The sequence below is a fragment of the Oncorhynchus keta genome, chromosome 24 (assembly GCF_023373465.1).
Source record: "Oncorhynchus keta strain PuntledgeMale-10-30-2019 chromosome 24, Oket_V2, whole genome shotgun sequence".
Taxonomy (NCBI): domain Eukaryota; kingdom Metazoa; phylum Chordata; class Actinopteri; order Salmoniformes; family Salmonidae; genus Oncorhynchus; species Oncorhynchus keta.
The window spans coordinates 15,582,386-15,604,366 of record NC_068444.1 but is presented as its reverse complement, the minus strand read 5'-3'; the positions used below and the strand labels follow the sequence as shown (position 1 = coordinate 15,604,366).

Sequence of the window (21,981 nt, the reverse complement as noted above, 5' to 3'; positions counted from 1 at the left end):
ACAATTATCTTTGAAACAAAGACGGCTATGTAGCTAGCTATGTAGCTAGCTACGATCAAACAAATCAAACCGTTGTACTGTAATGAAATGAAAATGTGATACTACCTGTGAATGCGACCGGGTTGTTGAGTTCTATTCAGTAGACGTTGGCTATAGCTGTTGGCTAGCTAGCAGAGTCTCCTACGTTAAGGACGACAAATAGCTGGCTAGCGAACCTCAGTGAATTAAGATAATCACTCCAAGGCTACACACACTAAACTACACAATTATCTTGAAACAAAGACAGCTATGTAGCTAGCTAACACTGAACTAATCAAGTCGTACAGTTGAGTGAATAGCACTACAGTGATGCTAATTGTGTGCTTAGCTAGCGTTGCTAGCTCCTGGGCGAATAGCAGTGAAGGCTACGTTAGGGCGACGAAATCAAATACGATAATTATGCAATTATCTCTGATACAAGGACGGCTATGTAGCTAGCTAAGAAGAATGGCTAAGATTATGTAGCTAGCTAACAGTAAACTAATCAAGTCGTACAGTTGAGTGAATAGCACTACAGTGATGCTAATCTGTGTGCGTTAGCTAGCGTTAGCTAGCTCCTGGGCGAATAGCAGTGAAGGCTGGAACACTGGTCTTGATTTCTCCCTGACCAATTGGCTGCCATTTCCAACCATTCTGGAACTTTTAGGGTTTATGACATAACCCCTCTAGTAATTTAAAGTGGAACTGACAGTGTTTTAACTACTTTGCAGATATGAAACAGACAGACAATCATAATTTCAGTCAACAATATAAAAATCCCAGTTTATGCTACAAAAGCAACTTTATAGGTTTTAAAAATAGGTTCTATTTGACTCAACATTCCATGACGTACACTAAGGCATTGTTGGAGAATAGATGGATGCAGTTCAATGCATTAATATAATTCACCAATACCGTACATTTCTTGGCAGTCCAAAAAATATAGCAGTCAGTTTGCGAATCCCAGCTGGCCTGGCACATTGTTTGCTGCCTCCATTCCGGAAGCACTGTTTCAGTTTCAATGACTCAATATTTTGTGTGCAGAATATGACCGGTGTCAATAGACAGGCAAAAAAAACTTTAAAGTTAGTCGCGAATGCTCTATATAACATGTAAAAAGCCTTACTAGCTCTGCTACGGCGAGTAAAATGGGTCAGTGATGTGTTCTCCCATTTGTGTCTGGAAGTAGCTAGTTGGTAAGCTAGCCAACTTTAGCCAGTTAGCTTGGGTGCTTGTTTGGGACAACGCATGTATTGGCAGGCAAGCGGCAGAAGGGGAAGCAGGCTATTCCCTATCGTTTATCAGTGCAAATTTGACTGGCAACTCGCTGAAAAAAGTTTAGCTGATGTTCCTTCATTAGATTTTAGCTCATCTTGCTCTGCCAAGAGTGTGCAAAGCTGTCATCAAGGCAAAGGGTGGCTACTTTGAAGAATCTTAAATATAAAATATATTTTGATTTATTTAACACTTTTTTTTGCTTTTTTTGTGTTTTATAGTTTTGATGTCCACTATTATTCTACAATGTAGAAAAGTCAAAAATATAGAAAAACCCTTGAATGAGTATGTGTTTCCAACTTTTGACTGGTACTGTTGATATATTTATAAATACATATATACTTAGCCAAATACATTTAAACTCAGTGTTTCACAATTCCTGATATTTAATCCTAGTAAAAATTCCCTGTCTTAGGTCAGTTAGGATGAACACTTTATTTTAAGAATTTCCGCTTTTATTTCCACTTTTATTACTTTAATCACATTCCCAGTGGGTCAGAAGTTTACATACACTCAATTAGTATTTGGCAGCATTGCCTTTTAAATTGTTTAACTTGGGTCAAACGTTTCGGGTAGCCTTCCACAAGCTTCCCACAATAAGTTGGGTGAATTTTGGCCCATTCCTCCTGACAGAGCTGGTGTAACTGAGTCAGGTTTGTAGGCCTCCTTGCCCGCACACACTTTTTCAGTTCTGCCCACAAATTTTCTATAGGATTGAGGTCAGGGCTTTGTGATGGCCACTCCAATACATTGACTTTGTTGTACTTAAGCCATTTTGCCACAACTTTGAAAGTATGCTTAGGGTCAATGTCCATTTGGAAGACCCATTCGTAACCAAGCTTTAACTTCCTGACTGATGTCTTAAGATGTTGCTTCAATATATCCACATAATCTTCCATCCTCATGAAGCCATCTATTTTGTGAAGTGCACCAGTCCCTCCTGCAGCAAAGCACCCCCACAACATGATGCTGCCACCCCTGTGCTTCACGGTTGGGATTGCAAGCCTCCCCCTTTTTCCTCCAAACATAACAATGGTCATTATGGCCAAACGGTTCTATTTTTGTTTCATCAGACCAGAGGACATTTTTCCAAAAAGTACGATCTTCGTCCACATGTGCAGTTGCAAACCGTAGTCTGGCTTTTTTATGGCAGTTTTGGAGCAGTGGCTTGTTCCTTGCTGAGCGGCCTTTCAGGTTATGTCGATATAGGACTCGTTTTACTCTGGATATAGAGACTTTTGTACCTGTTTCCTCCAGCATCTTCGCATGGTCCTTTGCTGTTGTTCTGGAATTGATTTGCAATTTTCGCACCAAAGTAAGTTCATCTCTAGCAGACAGAACGCGTCTCCTTCCTGAGCGGTATGAAGGCTGCGTGGTCCCATGGTGTTTATACTTGCGTACTATTGTTTGTACAGATGAATGTGGTGCCGACAGGCATTTGGAAATTGCTCTCAAGGATGAACCAGACTTGTAGAGGTCTACAATTTTTTTTCTGCGGTCTCGGCTGATTTCATTTGATTTTCCCATGATGTCAAGCAAAGAGGCACTGAGTTTGAAGGTAGGCCTTGAAATACATCCACAGTTGCACCTCCAAATGACTCAAATTATGTCAATTAGCCTATCAGAAGCTTCTAAAGCCATGACATAATTTTTGCTAATTTTCCAAGCTGTTTAAAGGCACTGTCGACTTAATGTATGTAAACTTCTATCCCACTGGTATTGTGATATAATGAATTAAAAGTGAAATAATCGTTCTGTAAACAATTGTTGGAAAAATTACTTGTGTCTTTAACAAAGTAGATGTCCTAACTTGCCAAAACTATAGTTTGTTAACAATGAATTTGTGGATTGGTTGAAAAAATGAGTTTTCATGACTCCAACCTAAGTGTATGTAAACTTCTGACTTCAACTATATTTATTTATTTGTTTTTTTTGCTCAGAACTTGGGGTGGCAAAGTTGGGCCTTGTTGATTTACTCCATTTACTTCCTTCTTGTTTTTATTTTCATCAATTGGTCATTTTTTTGTGTGCATTTCTGTATTTATAAATGTATTATTAATCTTATTTATTCAGTCTTCACGGCAACACAGTACACAGTGAGATAAGCCTGCAGATTGCTTACAGGAGATCAATAGAGTTGCATTATTTAGAGACCATTCATGATTGAGGATGGTTTAACAGTTGTTATAAGGGAGTTGAGATGGATCACTGCTTGGGAGATTTAAAGTGGAATGCTGCGCACTATTTATGTGATACAAATAATGCTGTGCCCAAGTATGAAATGCAAATTCTTGTGCACAGGGAGATCACAAGACGCCTGTGACTTGGGAAATAATTACTTTGAGTCAGGAAATACATATGGCCACAGCGGTCTGTCTACCTGAGGGACTTCAGAAACTCTTTATTGGACCAGTTGTTTCCTATTTGTAAATGGTTACATTGTTAAGGGAAGCTGTACCAGGGGATTTTATTTTAATGTCATTTCTTTGCCTTTAATCTACAGAGTATCCTATTGCAGCCTTGGAGTGATATTATGTCTACACAGATAATGCTAATCATTCTTATCAAGATTAATGAATAATTAAGTTTACTGCTCTTAAAGTGATGCTATAGAGGATTTGTATAATTTTAGGTAGTAGTTTTGAAAGTAGTGCTCACGAGCCAAAACGGGTCCCCAAAAATTGTGCACAATTGTTTGCAATGTCATCCATTTCATATGATACAGTATGTTACTTCCTGTTAAACAAAATAAAATAAAAAAGTCCTGCAGATCGTATGATATCTTATGAATTCCAATATGTTACAAATTTATTAGTGCTTAAGATCCCATTAAATCTCTTTAAATGTTCAGCTATTTAGCTATTCTATGACTTGAGCTAATGAGTATGTGCTCAATCAACCCTAATTGAGCCATAAATACTCAAAGCTAGCACTGTAGCATATGCCCCGGAGATTCCCACTGTAATCAAAAGCATTCATTACTTTTTTGAGATCAGCATTTGTGTACATTTGCCATTCAGTTTCACATGGGGGAAAGCGGAGAGCATGTTTCCTCACAACTGATGTCACGCTTTGCCTGATCCCTCTTTGATGAATGGCCTCTGAAGATTCCCATGCTGTTAGTTCTCCCCTTCTGTAAACAAAGATGAAAATGCTTAAGCCCTATTGAGAGTATTTAAAGACATCCTCTGGAACTTTGGTGACTACTAAATATTTTTGAAATGTCCTGCCTTGGGCTGGATGTGTCACTATGTAGTTCATACATGCATAACCTATGAGCAGAATTACTGTCTTACCTCAATTAACCACGAAATCCCTAATTAAAAAACAACCGTTTTTCTGGAATCTGATTTCCCTACATTTACATTTTACATTACATTTAAGTAATTTAGCAGGCGCTCTTATCCAGAGCGACTTACAAATTGGTGCATTCACCTTATGACATCCAGTGGAACAGCCACTTTACAATAGTGCATCTAAATCTTTTAAGGGGGGGGGGGGAGTGAGAAGGATTACTTTATCCTATCCTAGGTATTCCTTAAAGAGGTGGGGTTTCAGGTGTCTCCGGAAGGTGGTGATTGACTCCGCTGTCCTGGCGTCGTGAGGGAGTTTGTTCCACCATTGGGGGGCCAGAGCAGAGAACAGTTTTGACTGGGCTGAGCGGGAACTGTACTTCCTCAGTGGTAGGGAGGCGAGCAGGCCAGAGGTGGATGAACGCAGTGCCCTTGTTTGGGTGTAGGGCCTGATCAGAGCCTGGAGGTACTGAGGTGCCGTTCCCCTCACAGCTCCGTAGGCAAGCACCATGGTCTTGTACATTGTACCCCATGTGGGCCAGCCCCCTAGCAATTCGAGTTCAACCAATGTGCTTTAGCCCCTCTCACCATTTGAGTGACAGCTAGCAAGATGCACACACAGCACAGTGAGAAAAAGAGCAATGTGATTTCTGGGGACCACTTTTAGCTTGTGAGCGCTACTTTCAGAACTATTGGTTAAAAAGTATACAAAAGTACCAGACAATCTCTTTAAGCAGGCTGTGTGAGTAAAAGCTCTATTCATGTGAGTCATGTGGTTATTTGTTTGTGAATATGTCCCCAATGCCTCATTATTTATGGAATAGCCTTGTTGTTCCCAATTAACCTAATTGGTTTTTAAAGCCGATATCTATGAGAGTGAGGATCCCATTTCATTTATTACCGTCTTCTAAAATGCCACTTCAAATCACTGACAAAAGGCATTTCCTTAAAAAGCTTTAACTAATTGGATCAAATCAATAGGCATTTTATTTTAATATCTTGTTTCTGTTAGATTACAATTAAGTTGATCTGCTTGGCCAGAATCTGTAAAATATATTGTACTGAAGAAAGATTGGACTTATTATGGGGCGGCAGGTAGCCTAGTGGTTAGAGTGTTGGGCCAGTAACTGAAAGTAACTCCAAGGCTGCAATAGGATACTCTGTAGATTAAAGGCAAAAAATGTTTAATTAAAGCTGACAAGGTAAAAATCTGTTGTTCTGCCCCTGAACAAGGCAGTTAACTCACTGTTCCCCGGTAGGCCGTCATTGTAAATAATAATTTGTTCTGAGTTAAATAAATGTTCAATAAAAAAATATATAAATTATATACACATTTATTTTTATCAATAGCCAAGAGTAGTACTTTCATGATTGCAAGTGACAATTCATTTATGGTTTATTTACCTTAAATTTACCTTGACGAATGTTCCAGTTTTTTTATGTTTATCTATTTGTTTTTTTTTCTCAGCTATTTCGTGTGGAAATCCAGGTACTCCTGCCTACGGGAAGATTGTCTTCAGTGATGGAATAGTGTTTTCAAGCTCCGTGGCATATGCCTGCTGGGAAGGATATGAGACCTCGGGTCTCACCACTCGCCACTGCACCACCAATGGCACCTGGACCGGCTCTGCCCTAGACTGCACAGGTATACTGTGCTGTGCACTGTAGGAGCTCTACAGTGGGATCGTCTAACACGCATCTTGTATTCATTCAACCTAGACCATGAGACATGGACGCAATAGACCTAATCTTATATGCTACATGCCATGCTTTGCTTTTGATTATGCTTATATAGTACTACATGTACAAATGTTTTACCAATTCAACAGTGATCAGCTGTGGAGATCCAGGTCCTGTTGCCAATGGGATTTACGTAGGAAAGGAGTTCACCTTCAACAAGACTGTTCAGTACCACTGTAACCCAGGACACGTCATGGACACTGTCGGTTCATCTGTGCTCCTCTGCACCAAGAACAGGTCTTGGAACCAAACCAAGCCTTACTGTAAAGGTAATTCAACTTTGGTTATGACTCAATAATACTTGTCGTTGGCTTACAAAGAAACAAACATTTCTACTTTCATTTCTTTACTGAGGGCTGAGATGAGAAGCAACCAGAGAAATATAGTACAGATATCACAACACTCCAGAATTTCAAGCACTCGGAGATCAAAGAACTGAAAGTTTTTTGATCTTGTTTGGAGTAGTTTCTCTACCTTTTTTGGCACAGCAAGCACAAATTATTCACTTACACAGACTGAAGGGATGTTATCCATGAAATGTGTAGGATCTGTGCTATCAGATGTCAGACTTGAAATGTGTGGAGAAAACGATGCATCCAGTTAGTGGTGCAATGCAGACAAGCATAGAGCAGGGAAGTCTCCTCCCAAGCAGATTGACAGGCAGAGAGTGAATGTGTGTGCACTTCACATATAATTTCCCACAGTAGCGATTTACCAGACATGTGGTTATAGACCAATTGCAATCCTGTGGGTGAATACGGTTTAATATGCCAGAAGTTCCTATTTTTACAGAATAGACATCCAATACCACAGCATTTGCAAAGATTTTTTTTTAGAGTTAGAATATGTCTCAATGGGAAATAACAGTGCAATGCTCTGCATATAATCGAAAACAGATACACAGGCCATATCGGATATGTATTGTGATTAATGGGACTTCTACTTCCCAATTAACTATATTACTTGCCAATAATAAGCATATGAAAACACTTTCTCCTTGTGGGAGACAGAATATGATCATCAAAGAGGATATGAACTGCGATAAATCATCCATTCCTTTCTAACACATTAAAACATATGTTTTGAGTTAACATGCAGTACTTACTCACTAAAAATCATTACATCCGTCCTGATGATATTGTTTTGTCCCCCACATCAGTGATCATGTGTGGCCGTCCTCCGGCTGTTCACAATGGGAAGGTTGAGGGGTCAGACTTGCAGTGGGGCTCCAGCGTCATCTATAGCTGCTTCGATGGGTACCAGCTATCCAGCCCTGGAATCGTTTCATGTGAGGGGAACGGCACATGGCGAGGGGAAATCCCTCAATGTCTTCGTAAGTTAAAATCAAGTCCCTTTAAGACTGAAAATCTGAGCACTTGATCTAAACTTTAGTGCAATGGCAGTGTCATCAAAGCTTAGCAGTGTTTACCTATTGCTATGTTTATAGTAGATGCATCAAACTGACGAAAGTAGTGCCTATCAGTTTAAAGCAAATTAAATGTGCACACCTGGCCTACTTATCCTTCCTATAGCCCTGTTAAAGTAGTGCCGCTGGGGGGTGCATGACCCGGCTAAATCCTCTGTGAAATGCCAGATTTGACAGGTTGGGAAACTGTTGTGACAGATGCAAAAAGAATGTCAACATTTCCTAAATTGATCCCTCAAGTATCCGCAGCTAGGGCTGCCCATAACATGAGCATTACAAGGTACATGGACGGAGTCTGCTGCTGCAGCCTGCAGGCCTTGATCATAAGCTCCTGACACGGTGTCAGAAGTACTGCCAGAATGTTCTGAAATTCCATGCACAGAGTGGGTTGTCATGGAAAGTGGGTTGTCATGGAAAGCCTGCAGGAGAACACACTCTGTAATAACAACTTCTCATACTGTGGGTCTGAAACGTGTCTGAGTGACTTCCCCTGCTAAACTCTTTGTGGAACATTTATGTGGGGCATTTCACAAACATGAAGGACCTATTATGAAAAAGCATCTTGAAACCATTGTATTATCCATTATTCAGTCGGGGTTAGCAGGTCTAGTTTAGCTATGGTGCTTTCTGTTTCTCACAACAATATATTTTTTCACCTAATTCCAAGAGCCATGTTATGAATGACTAGCTGGTCAGTAGTGCCTATATTAAATGTTGTGATCATCATGCCTATGAAAAATTGTGTATATAGATTCTGAAACCCACGTAACCTGGGGGATGTGTGTGATTTGATTAATGGTCTCTGTGCTTTGTTCCGCCTAGCTGTGCTGTGTGGAGACCCAGGCACCCCAGCAGAGGGTTATGCTGAGGGCAAACAGTTCACCTACAGGTCAGAGGTCACCTTCTACTGTAGGGACCCCAACATCCTGGTCGGATCATCCAGGAGAGTGTGTCAGATTGATGGGACTTGGAGTGGAATACATCCCTCATGTATAGGTGGGTTGTCCTGCCCATTCATACCTTAATAGAACATGACTCAAGGAAAGGGAAAAGTCACCCAGTGAAATTCTTGAGGAAAAGTCTAAAAGTATTTGATTTAAAATAAACTAAAGCAGTAAAAGTGTAAATCATTTTCAAATTCCTTATATTAAGCAAACCAGACGGCACCATTTTCTTATTATTTTTAAATTTACGGATAGCCAGAGGCACACTCCAACATTCCAACATCATTTACAAAAGAAGCATGTGTGTTTAGTGAGTCTGCCAGATCAGAGTTAGTAGCGATGTCCAGGGATGTTCTGTTAAGTGCATAAATTGAACCATTTTCCTGTCCTGCTAAGCATTCAAAATATAACGAGTACTTTTGGGTGTTAAGGAAAATATATGGAGTAAAAAGTAAAATGTTTTCTTAAAAGAATGTTGTGAATAAAAGTGAAAGTAGTCAAACATATAAATAATAAAGTACAAAATTACTTAAGTAGTACTTATTTTTATTTAAGTACTTTACACCACTGTCTGCTGCCTTAGTTGTGGTGTGGTATGTTGTGGTGTAGTCTGTAGTGGTGTTGTGTCATGTAGTTAAGTGTTTGCTTATTTTCTTCAGTGATGATGATTATGTTGTTAGGCAGTGAGCTAAACATGTATTTTTCTTTAGATCCTGCATATAACACATGCAGAGACCCTGGAACGCCATCTTATGGGATACCAGTCACATCCCAAGGATTTGAGGTAAGGTCCTTACTTCTACCAATGTCAAATTGTGGGTAAACATACTGTACAGTGGCTTGTGAAAGATAGAGTTTTGGGGGGGGTTGTATCATTCGATTTACACAACATGCCTACCACTTTGAAGATACAAAATATGTTTTATTGTGAAACATACAAGAGATAAGACAAAGAAACAGAACTTGAGCGTGCATGACTATTCACCCCCCAATCAATTGTTTGTAGAGCCACCTTTTGCTGCAATTACAGCTGCTAGTCTCTTGGGGTTTGTCTCTATAAGCTTGGCACATCTAGCCACTGGGATTTTTGCCCATTCTTAAAGTCATGCTCCAGCTCCTTCAAGTTGGATGGGTTCCGCTGGTGTACAGCAATCTTTAAGTCATACCGCAGATTCAAATCAAATTTTATTTGTCACGTGCGCCGAATACAACAGGTGTAGTAGACCTTACAGTGAAATGCTTACTTACAGGCTCGAACCAATAGTGCAAATGAGGATTCTTAATTTGATTGAGGTCTGGGCTTTGACTAGGCCATTCCAAGACATTTAAGTGTTCCCCCTTAAACCACTCAAGTGTTGCTTTAGCAGTATGCTTAGGGTCATTGTCCTGCTGAAAGGTGAACCTCTGTCCCAGTCTCAAATCTCTGGAAGACTGAAACCGGTTTCCCTCAAGAATTTCCCTGTATTTAGCTCCATCCATCATTCCTTCAATTCAGTTTCCCAGTCTCTGCCGATGGAATAACATCCCCACAGCATGATGCGTTTTCCTTGATGGCCAAAAAGCTACATTTTAGTATCATCTGACCAGAGTACCTTCTTCCATATGTTTGTGGAGTCTCTCACATGCCTTTTGGCGAACATCAATTGTGTTTGTTAATTTTTTTCTTTAAGCAATGGCTTTTTTCTGGCCACTCTTCCATAAAGCCCAGCTCTGTGGAGTGTATGGCTTAAAAAATATATATATTTTTAAATGTAGCCTTTATTTAACTAGGTAAGTCAGTTTAAAAACAAATTCTTATTTACAATGACGGCCTAGGAACAATGGATTAACTGCCGTGTTCAGGTGCAGAACGACAAATTTTTACCTTGGGGATTCGACCTAGCAACCTTTCGGTTACTGGCCCAACACTCTAACCACTAGGCTACCTGCCACACCGGCTTAGTGGGCCTATGGACAGATACTCCAATCTCTGCTGTGGAGCTTTGCAGCTCCTTCAGGGTTATCTTTGGTCTTTTTGTTGCCTCTATGATTAATGCCCTCCTTGCGTGGTCTGTGAGTTTTGGTGGGCGACCCTCTCTTGGCAGGTTTGTTGCCATATTCTTTTCATTTTTTTAATAATGGATTTAATGGTGCTCCGTGGGATGTTCAAAGTTTCAAATATTTTTTTTATAACCCAACCCAGATCTATACTTCTCCACAACTTTGTCCCTGACTTGTTTGGAGAGCTCCTTGGTCTTCATGGTGCCACTTGCTTGGTGGTGCCCCTTGCTTAGTGGTGTTGCAGACTCTGGGGCCTTTCAGAACGTGTGTGTGTGTGTGTGTGTGTGTGTGTGTGTGTGTGTGTGTGTGTGTGTGTGTGTGTGTGTGTGTGTGTGTGTGTGTGTGTGTGTGTGTGTGTGTGTGTGTGTGTGTGTGTGTGTGTGTGTGTGTGTGTACTGAGATCATGTGAGACTCAGATTGCACACAGGTGGACTTTATTTAACTAATTATGTGACTTCTGAAGGTAATTGCTTGTACCAGATCTTATTTAGGGGCTGCATAGCAAAGGGGGTCAATAAATATTCACGCACCACTTTTCTGTTTTTTAAATTTTATTTTAACTTCACCAATTTGGATTATTTTGTGTATATTCATTACATGAAATCCAACTAAAAATCAATTTAAATTACAGGTTGTAATTGGAAAAACTACAAGGGCAATGACTGCTTTTGCAAGGCACTTGTCATTTGTGCTCAGATAATTTGGTAAAATAGTCTTCTGGTCAGTCAAAGCAATTATCTGGTTGTTCTTAGACCATTTATAGTAATGAGTCTTCTTCCGCTTCAGGCTGGAAGCAAAATCTCCTTCAAATGCCGTAAAAACTACCACATACTGGGATCTACGACAAGAACCTGTCTGGAAAATTTGACATGGAGTGGTGTGCAACCAGAATGTATCGGTAAGTATTTTTGGAAAGATTTGTTTTTGTGACAAGACATTGTCAAGAAAACAGGGAAAAGTTATTTATTTGTCCACCAGGTGTACATTTTCTTAGCGTTGACTTGTTAATGAGTAACGGTAGAGACACAGGCGGTGTAGAGTGCGGTATGACAGCCAAAGGGAGTAGAGCATTGGTTTAGCACATGTAACCCTTTCATTTACTGCATTCCAGATCACTACCCTCCCAATGGCATCTTCTCCATCTCTCTCCTTAATAACTAAGGATTATAGGTCTTGAGCTGTATATATGGATTAAAAGAAAGATCACAACGTAGAAGCCATTGTGGGACTGTCAAAAGGGAACGGACATTTGAGAAAGGGCAGTATGAGTCATGGAAGTTAAGTAGGGATTGCTGCCCTCAGCAAAGAATAGATAAAGTTTGCCAAGTTTAAGCTGTTCGTATGTGAGTGGTAAATCAGTGGGCGATTTTTGACAGCATACCCACGAAATTCTTCAGGCGTCTCCTCCACATGAAGCGGCTTCACTGTCAGAGGCTTGGGAGTGGGGAGGCTTAAGTTGACGACAGGAAAGTGCGAAGACTGAGTTCATATATTATGTTACAGATGGATAGTACCACTCTGGCCTTGTTTTATATGTTTGCTCCTGATAGGATTGCTTGATCTCTACATAACTCCATGATACTGGTGTGGGTGTGGGGCTGCTGTATTCTGACTGGTAATCCTGGTCAGTGGTAGAGTGAATTTATTGTGTTTTACCATGTTTTTTTCTTCGTTCTTTCTTTTTTTTGCAGCCCATGCCTGCAGACAGCCCGAGACGCTGTCTAACATTGACGTGAAGGCTATTGATCTACCAACTCTGGGCTATACTTTGATTTATACATGTCAGGACGGATTCTTCCTGGCCGGGGGATCTGAGCACAGGACATGTAAACCTGATGGAAAGTGGTCCGGAAAGCCACCTGTCTGCAAAGGTATACTTATGCACTGGAATGTGTCTATTATTCAAATGTAACTATTTCCTGTGAACCATTCACAACCTGAGGAGAATAAATTGTACTGCAGGCCATATACTTAGATTAGCAGTTAATCTGCTACTTGTATGTGTCAATCATATTTTCCCTCATACATTGTTATTCAACACAGTAGTTAATTTGCTGTGTGCCCTGTGCTAGCTGAGAATATCTAGGTAATTGAGTATACAACATTTCAGCAATCATCAAGTCGGAATCGCTCTGGTAAAATGTAGACCAAAAAAAATGTTGTCATTACACGGCTACAAGCAGCAACTGGCAGTGAGTAGGTCACATCCATAAAATGTCATGTAGTCAATTATTTCTTCCGTCTTTCAGTTGGGCCCAAAATAAATGGTAAAAAAGGAGTGGAGTCAGATGTTCAGAAAAACAAGATTGGTGGTATGTTTATCTCCTCTGAGTCATGTTGTTCATGTTCAAATGCATGTCCATTCAATGTAACACGTATTGTGCTAACTGTACGTCTGAGGTTTCTCATAATGATGGCTGTACAGACAGGCGATGGATGATGCAAAAGTACCTTATTTTGTTCTGGTCATACAGTATAACATGAGTCTTTCTTTCCTTCAGTTCCTGTAGATGTGTTTTCTTTAAACTTTGGCTGGACCGGGTTCTATGAGTACCTTGGAGCAAGAGAAGTTGCCACTATTACTGTAAATGGATTCAATGCAACAACAAGTAGAGTCAATGTCACACTTCTGGATCAGAGCAGAGTGCAGCTTAAACTTGCTGGTAAATCACAACACACATGTTAACGCTGACATTATTTGATTAGGCAAATATTACAGTTGAAGTCAACATTACAACAGTAAACACCAACCGATAACCCAATTTCCTTTGTTTTCAGGAACGTACAAGAAGGAGGAAAACCATTTGCTGCTGAAGGTTTACCAGATACGTGGTCCAACAGAGCATCATTTCAGTAAATTCAAGAATGACAACTGGGCAATGGATGGCTACGTGAGTCTTTTATTTGAATTAAATTATCAATAAAGGGCCTAATGATGGACTTCCAACCTAATCAGGAAACACAACAATAGTTTGTCTCCTTTACCTACCATATTCTCTCTGCTCAGTGTTCTGCAAATGCTGTACATCTAGTTCATGAGGTGGTAACATCTGCAGACTATGTCATTCATCAATATGCAGCTCTGGCATTAGGTTCTGTCTACCATAACCAACACAAGACACTGCAACTTAAAATTGTATGGCCTAATGGCCTAAAATGATTTGAATTCAAATGTGTCTGTTGAAGATATTACTTGACTGTAGCCCTCTTTTGTAAGTTCAAAGAAGATATGTTCTTGTGAACACTATAGCAGTTAGTCACTTCAAAGGCGATAGAGACAGTGATAAGCTGCATGAGGACAAAGGAGGGATATGAGGTGAATGGGTAATAGCGATAGCTGTGTAATGGTTCTGCATTTCAACTACTGTATGCCCTGAAAAATCAGCAAAAGTCAGATTTTCCCCCTCTTTTGTGTTGGTTTAGGTGACCGCAGAGTCTGACAAGAAAACCTTTGTTTACCAGGGTCATATTCAAAGCAAGGACTTTGGGAGATTTGTACTAACAAGAGGAGGTACAATCATTGTATAATCTTAGTAATAAACAAAAACTATATGCACGGTTACCTTTTACTTCCTGATACCATTGCTTTTACACAAGTTACTTTAAGAAGTTTGACAAGAATGGTTGTACTGTTATGTTTCTTTATTAGGTCTCTTTACAACAGACCTGGAGCCATCAAATCCACCATACTATGGCACCAACAGCAGTTCAGTAGCAGCTGCCATACTAGTGCCATTCTTTGCCCTTATTCTGTCAGGGGTTGCATTTTATCTCTACAAACACAGGTAAGGAGTGCCCGGCTATTGAATGTCTTGGTAACCTGCATTGGTTGTCCATATATGCTTAGATGTTAAGCATCGTAGTCTCTTATAAGTTATGGGAAACTCCTGTGCCAATGATGAGTGATCCCTAAAAGTTTCAGTTGATAGATCGTTACATAACAAAATGGGACCTTCTGTAGCTCAGTTGGTAGAGCATGGCGCTTGTAACGCCAGGGTAGTGGGTTCGATTCCCGGGACCACCCATACGTAGAATGTATGCACACATGACTGTAAGTCGCTTTGGATAAAAGCGTCTGCTAAATGGCATATATTATTATTATTATTATTATAAAATCCAATGTTAGATGAGTGCGAAACAAAATTATTACAATACATTTGCATTGGCGTTTTCCAAAGTTAACTGAACAAACAAAATAAATAAAGTATGTGACATTATTGTCAGATAAAATGGAAATTACCCAATATTAAAGTACATGAAAAATTGGCAGGGTACTTTCACAAGACACTGATGACAATGAGAGACCCAAAGACGTAATCAGGGCGGGCGGCAGGTAAGACATAAGAAACTAAATCACTATACGCAACAATTCCTACTTTCACATCGTCATTATCGTCTTATACTTTTTTCATTTAGTGAGAAAAAAAATATTTTTTATTTGCTGGGCTAAAATGGAAAGGATGTGCTCTTTGATCTCATATTGTCATCTCTCTGTCAGCATATTTCAACCAACTGAATGTTGTTCCTATTTGTTTTTGTGATCATTTGCCTATAAGCTATCATGAGAATCCATTTGTTTTTGACTGTTATAATTACTTGAGGGGAGTTTTGAAGTATTAATACAGAATCACGCTTAGAAAGTATCTTGATATTCACATAGATAAAGAAAATGTATACTTTTATTAACATTTCACTCATTTTGTATGCCAAATGCTACAAACTCATAAATGTCAGATTTTGAATACTGTCTTGACAATGTTATAATAGCATCATCTAGGATCAGTCTGTTTTGATAGTTACAATATTTCTTTCTGTATAGAATTTTGCATTTCCATATTATACATGTTTAGCCACAAGGCTTCATTACTACTTACATATATAGGATCTTAATTTGATCACCCTTTTGCAGGATAACTTCCTGCAATGCAGGAAAATTTTAACTTATAGTGTATTTGGGGTTTTAAAAAGGCTTGATTTTCCCTTACAGAAAAAGTATCAACCCCTACAAAAATGTAAATAAGTTATAGTCCACATAGTTGCTACAGGATTATTTTCCTTCTGTAGCAAACTGGCTCAAATTAAGATCTGTAACATCTGTACTCTGTCATTCATACTCCAACAGAGACTTTGCAAGGCTTTGGAAACGTGTTTTTGAATTATTGTATTGTCCACACTTTATAAAAAAAAAAAAAATTATATATATTTTTTTTTACCTTTTATTTTACTAGGCAAGTCAGTTAAGAACAAATTCTTATTTTCAATGATGGCCTGGGAACAGTGGGTTAACTGCCTGTTCAGGGGCAGAACGACAGATTTGTACCTTGTCAGCTCGGGGATTTGAACTTGCAACCTTCCGGTTACTAGTCCAACGCTCTAACCACAAGGCTACCCTGATCTATGCAGATAGATCCTGCTTTAACGATGCCTTGATGTAGGATTAGGTAATGGACTTTATATATCCACACAAAGTTTAAATAGAAGACACTAAACCCTCCAGGTAGTCACTAAACCTGCATTTGTCTGACTTAGTAAGATTTGTAAGGTAATGGAGGGACCATTACGTTTACTGCACTGTTGGAGCTAGGAACATAAGCATTTTATTACACCCGTGATAACATGTGTATGCGACCAATACAATTTGATTTGATTTGAAGTAAAGGCTTACAAAATGCTCCTGGGTGGAATCAAGGTCTTTACATTGATCTTATATTTTACTTCAAATCAGCTCAGTGGGCTTTGAGTAGGACGCCCTAGTCTCCTCTTTCAAGTAAAAAGAGGTTATATGGTGTACCATGGTAAATGTGTATTCTGGATCAAATGAGGGCTGAAACATATTTTCCTTAGCTATGGGTTTTATGTATTCTTATTTGGTATATTTGAAGGTCCAATAACAATATGTACAGACATTCCTCAAGTGGGAAAGACTTTCTGCTTCATCATTGCACTTTTTGCTATACCTTAACATCCCTTCATGAAACAAAGTCACATTTTTCTGAAAAGTAAAAAAAACAGTCATAGCTAGTAGAGTTATTAAAATAATGTAAATGTGCTAATATGTTTTATTTGCTCACTTTTCAGAACAAGACCAAAAGTTCAATACAATGGCTATACCGGTCATGAAAACACCAATGGACAAGCGTCGTTTGAAAACCCTATGTATGACACAAACATGAAACCCACGGAGGCGAAGGCTGTGAGGTTTGATACAACTCTGAACACAGTCTGCACAGTAGTATAGCCCTCTTATCACCGACATTGGACTGGCTTTTACAGCCATACCTCTTGTGGTAAGCAGTATCTTATTTTTCGACAGATGCCAATATTTCTTTGAACTCATCACGTTATAACCTCTCTGTGGAGAAGATAAAATACACCATTTAAAATCAATGACAATTTTATATGGACTTGCCACCACAAAATAAAACGACAGCTATTTGTGTTCTATGGAGCAGAGATCATGTATGTGGCCAGGAAAATAAAGCAGAGACTATTATCTCTAGGATCAAGGAGTTCTGCCTTTTATGGCTCTTTGCAGGATGAAAGTTGTTTTCATTCTCCGGTTTTCTTTTTTTCTGTCTTTTTTCCCCCCCAAAGGCCCTCCTTGGGGAAATACTAAAGTGTCTTGAAAAGCCACATAATTGTTGATAAAAAGTGTTTTCTTCAGTGAAGATGTACCACAAAGGAGGAAGCAACTTTGAACGTGTTGCCAGACTTCTCCAATAAAGGGAACATATGCTATAAACTACAACTGTCTCGCAGGAGAACATGGCTATCTAATCTAGGAACTCGCTCAGCTGTTGTGTTGAAAAACTTTATCGCACAAATTTTGCACTAGTGTGTTATGAATGGGTATGAAATGAGGCAAAAGAGGCATTTTCAAACTAACTGAAAAATGACGTACAGGGTTTTTGACCATTTGTAGATAAGCATACAGTATATTTCCATATTCACAGGAAGCATAATGTCATGCTACTGTTTATCAATAGAGATGCTTATTTTATTTTCAATATTAGTTTTGCAAATAAATGTGTGGAACACCCTCCTTACTTTTTTAAAATGGTTATATAACTGATTTTTAACTCTGGAGTCACAAATACCATGCAGCTTATCTAGAAACATTTAAATCCACAAATATCAATTAAGGAGCAACTGGTGTACATGCAATCGTGAATGATATTTAATTTTATTCACAGATCAATATTACCGAAGAGCAAACTGATCTGGCTCATCTACTCTGAAAAAACAGCAATGCTCAATATTGTTGTATACTGTAAATTGCATCAAATACTTACAGTATGTATCATACATGTTAGTCATGAATGTTTGTATTGTCGATCATCAGGTTGCTGTTTATATTGTAGTTTATTTCACATTACCCCAGGCATTGAACATTGTCAACATTCGGAACACTAGACAACAGTTGGCAGTCCTATCTTGTGGTCTTGCTGCAAATTTGCTTACGTTTCAAATATACCTCTTGCGCAGAAGGACGTCATTTTTCTACTCTACAGTACTGGAACTAATAAAATGTTTATTTTTCATAAATGCTGCCCTTGCTTTAAATCACAGTTTTAATGCAGAAGTGTATTTTTGTTTAAATGTGCCATACGAATATGCCATGTTTAACTCAACTTAACTGTTTGACACACAACCTTGTTTTGGTAGGCCTACTGAAGGCAAGGTGGGGAATCAAGTTGGATAGCAATCGTTCTTTAGCAGTGGCATGAGCTGGTCGTTTAGAAGCTAGTCTTAATAATCTGTTTTTCTCCCTTTATGATATGTCCCTCCTATCCTTAAGGGTATTGAGTCAATGATGATGAATTGAACACAGACTACTTACTTACACTCCAGGAAACACTGCCTTATTCAATTCAAAAGCTGTCACAGTTACAAATGACCTATTACAACGCTAAGGCTACTTGAATGCATACAGTACACTGTGATTCCAAAGTCATAGATTAGCTTGTTGTTTTTCCTAATCATTTTGGTTGTGCATGTATTCACAAATAATGTTCAAAACTTACAATAGATGAACTATCTTCGCTTGGCTTTTCGAAATCTGTTATCATATGCACTTGCTTAGAGATCAATGCACCAGTGACAAAATGTGTATTATATTCTTGTGAGATATCAGATTCCATTTCATATCTGTTGTATTTGTGGCCATAGTAGCACAACTAAAATTCCCCTGAGTAAGATGCATTTTATGTGTGAAGTATGTTTGGAAAATCAGAAGCATTTTAATTTCCATAATTTTTCTACAAACTATTTAACTTTTTCCATTTCAAATTAAACCTAATGTTCATTACACACCTACGCACTATACGGCAGTGGTTTCAATAAATAGGGTTAAGACCGAAAGTAATCAAATCATCCCCTTTCTTTGTAAACATTTTGATGTAAGACCCACTGCTTTTAATCCACATTTTGCCTTCCTTTGGGCTTGCTGCAATAACGTTTTTCTTTCAACATCTGTAAAATGGTTTCCCAACTAAAGAGGTGTATAACTGCATTCAATTTAATATCATTCCATTTTACAACATCGGGATATCACGTGCTGCTGACTTGAAGTAGGTGCAAAAGAAAATGTTTTTGTACAGAAATATATTTTTTATGAAGAATTTGTAAAATTATTAAATATGCTGTACTTTTTTGATTAATGTAGGTACAAAACTTGTTAAAATAAATGTTTTTACTATACAAAATGTACATTTATCGTCTATCTGAGTATGAATATCAAATGTATATTATCTATTGTTTAAACTTTTCTTGCAAATGTCTATATATACAAGCTGTTATTTTAAAACATTGCTTGTATATATTTGTTTATGTGAGAGAAAACAAACTTTAGAAAAATTGATCTATGACACATGTTCTATGACATATTTTGAAAACATTATTTCAGATTAAACTTTTTAATATAATTATGGTCATATCTATGTGGAACTGTTTTCTTTTCCATTCTTGTCATGATATATTTTACAAGGCTATAGTCAGGTCTATACAACAAAAAAACATCTGAATGTTTGCTGCACCTTTAAAGGCAATGTTCCTGCCTTGGCAGAGACCGTATTCACAATAAACACTGTGTATGTCGGCTCAAAGGAACGGATTGAATCCTGGCCTTACTCTAGTCTAACTCTATGAAAAATAGATTTACAATCATGATGGTAATAAGATATAGATATATACACAGTGTAAAGTACTTAAGTAAAAATACTTGAAAGTACTACTTAAGTTTCAAAAATTGTGGTATCTGTACTTTACCATTTTGACAACTTTTACTTTTACTTCACTACATTCCTAAACAAAAGTATGTACCTTTTACTCCATACATTTTCCGTGACACCCAAAAGTACTTGTTATTTGGAATGCTTAGCAGCACATGAAAATGGTCTAATTCATACACTTATCAAGAGAACATCCCTGGTCTTCCCTACTGCCACTTATCTGGCAGAGTCACTTAGCACATGCTTTGTTTGTAAATTATATCTGAGTGTTGGAGCGTGCCCCTGGCTATCCATAAATAAATTTAAAAAACAAGAAAATGGTGCCGTCTGGTTTGCTTAATATAAGCACTTTGAAATTATTTGTACTTTTACTTTTGATACTTAAGTATATTTTAACTATTACATTTACTTTTGATACTTAAGTATTTTGAAAACCAAATATCTTTACACTTTTATTTACTCAAGTATGATTTTACTGGGGGAGTTTCACTTTTACTTGAGTCATTTTCTATTAAGGTCTTTACTTTCATCTTTACTTTCACTCAAGTATGACAGTTCGGTATCACTGTATATACATTCTGAAATGTAATATGATAGAATGAACACTGTTATTTATGCTATAACAGCTGTGTTTTAAAATATCTGGCTGCATGACAATGTTACTAATGTAGAATACAGCATGTTCTTGATCCAGAACCCTTGAAGATGCCCTTCACTGTCATAGCTGACCAATACAGATGCCTCAAGGTAAGCAACTGTTATAGCATCTCTTTATCCAGTCAAAGCTAGAGTAACCCACATTTCATGATTTGGGATTTTCTTCCCTTTTAAAGTGTTTGTTTTGTGACCTGTAAGACCTCTAAACAGTGGAGACTTGATTACCTCAGAAGCAATTTCCCTCAAGCAAGAAATGTATTTTTAAAAGGCCCTGAGCTTGGCTGATTATCATTCCACTTCGACATATAGATAAGACTGTAGTTATCATTTTATAACTGTATTATCAACCATTTGCTGACATGTGCTTTCTTGCATTGCCTGGAAATGTGCTGGCCATCTCTTTGCTCTAATATATCGATTTCATGCCCCCTTTGCTATGCCAGGCATCATGGTTTCTGATGGGATTACATTGATTCCTTTTGTTTCCCTAAGATAGTCTTAAAGGGAAACAGTAGGCTTTTGGCTTCCCCTTTAATCACTTAAAGATTGAAAAAGCAGTGTTAAATCAGTAGATTGTCATCCATTCCTGTGTGCTGCAGTCCAAACAAATTAATCAGTATGGGCCCTTGTGCACCAACATAACCATCCCTTTGTTAGATTGCAAAAATATCATAAAACCACACACCCAAATAATAAAGGTATTCTGAAACTGAAATGCAACAATGGTATTAAAAAGAAAAACAATGGAAATCTGTCCTGGTAGCACTGCTGTAGACATCTAGTATTCACTTATTTTATTTTAAAAACTGTTTTTCCCTTTATGTTCATGGGATTAAAATCAACTTTGCCTTAATTGTACAGGATTGGAAGAAACATAACGAAAAACAGATTTAAGCTGAAAGGGAGTCATCACTCAGCTCAATATTTAATGCTCAACATTTGTTCTCTGTGTGTCTCCCATGCTGGCATGGGCTCATTGAAAGAATGAGAAAAATCCATAATCCATGGCGCATGTTCAATTTATCTTGCTTAGTTCCCTGTTTGTTGTTCAGAGGCCCAATCCAATGTCTTCCCAACCAGAAACCATGGATTACAGGCAACGGCAGCACTGAGTTAAAAGCTAGAGCTGCCGCTTTCAAGGAGCGGGACACTAATCCGGACGCTTATAAGAAATCCCAGCTATGACCTCCGACGAGCCATCAAACAGTCAACGCATCAATATAGGACTAAGATCGAATCCTACTACGCCAGCTCTGACTCTTGTCGGATTTGGCAAAGCTTGCAACTATCACCGATTACAAAGGGAAACCCAGCCGCAAACTGCCCAGTGATGCAAGCCTACCAGATTAGCTATATTC

The 21,981-nt window shown here is 38.4% G+C and overlaps 1 protein-coding gene across 1 annotated transcript in view; it reads left to right on the top strand.

The window, feature by feature from the left end:
- LOC118402753 (CUB and sushi domain-containing protein 1-like) overlaps positions 1–19,445 on the top strand; it is a 439,121-nt gene extending 419,676 nt beyond the window's left edge. The window contains exons 58-70 of the mRNA XM_035800963.1: positions 6,055–6,231; positions 6,416–6,595; positions 7,486–7,659; positions 8,575–8,748; positions 9,407–9,480; positions 11,523–11,634; positions 12,428–12,607; positions 12,986–13,048; positions 13,238–13,399; positions 13,515–13,627; positions 14,160–14,247; positions 14,386–14,521; positions 16,815–19,445. Coding sequence (XP_035656856.1) covers positions 6,055–6,231; positions 6,416–6,595; positions 7,486–7,659; positions 8,575–8,748; positions 9,407–9,480; positions 11,523–11,634; positions 12,428–12,607; positions 12,986–13,048; positions 13,238–13,399; positions 13,515–13,627; positions 14,160–14,247; positions 14,386–14,521; positions 16,815–16,974 — 1,793 coding nt within the window. The 3' untranslated portion in view covers positions 16,975–19,445. The remainder of the gene's footprint in view (positions 1–6,054; positions 6,232–6,415; positions 6,596–7,485; positions 7,660–8,574; positions 8,749–9,406; positions 9,481–11,522; positions 11,635–12,427; positions 12,608–12,985; positions 13,049–13,237; positions 13,400–13,514; positions 13,628–14,159; positions 14,248–14,385; positions 14,522–16,814) is intronic.
- Positions 19,446–21,981: the final 2,536 nt, after the last annotated feature.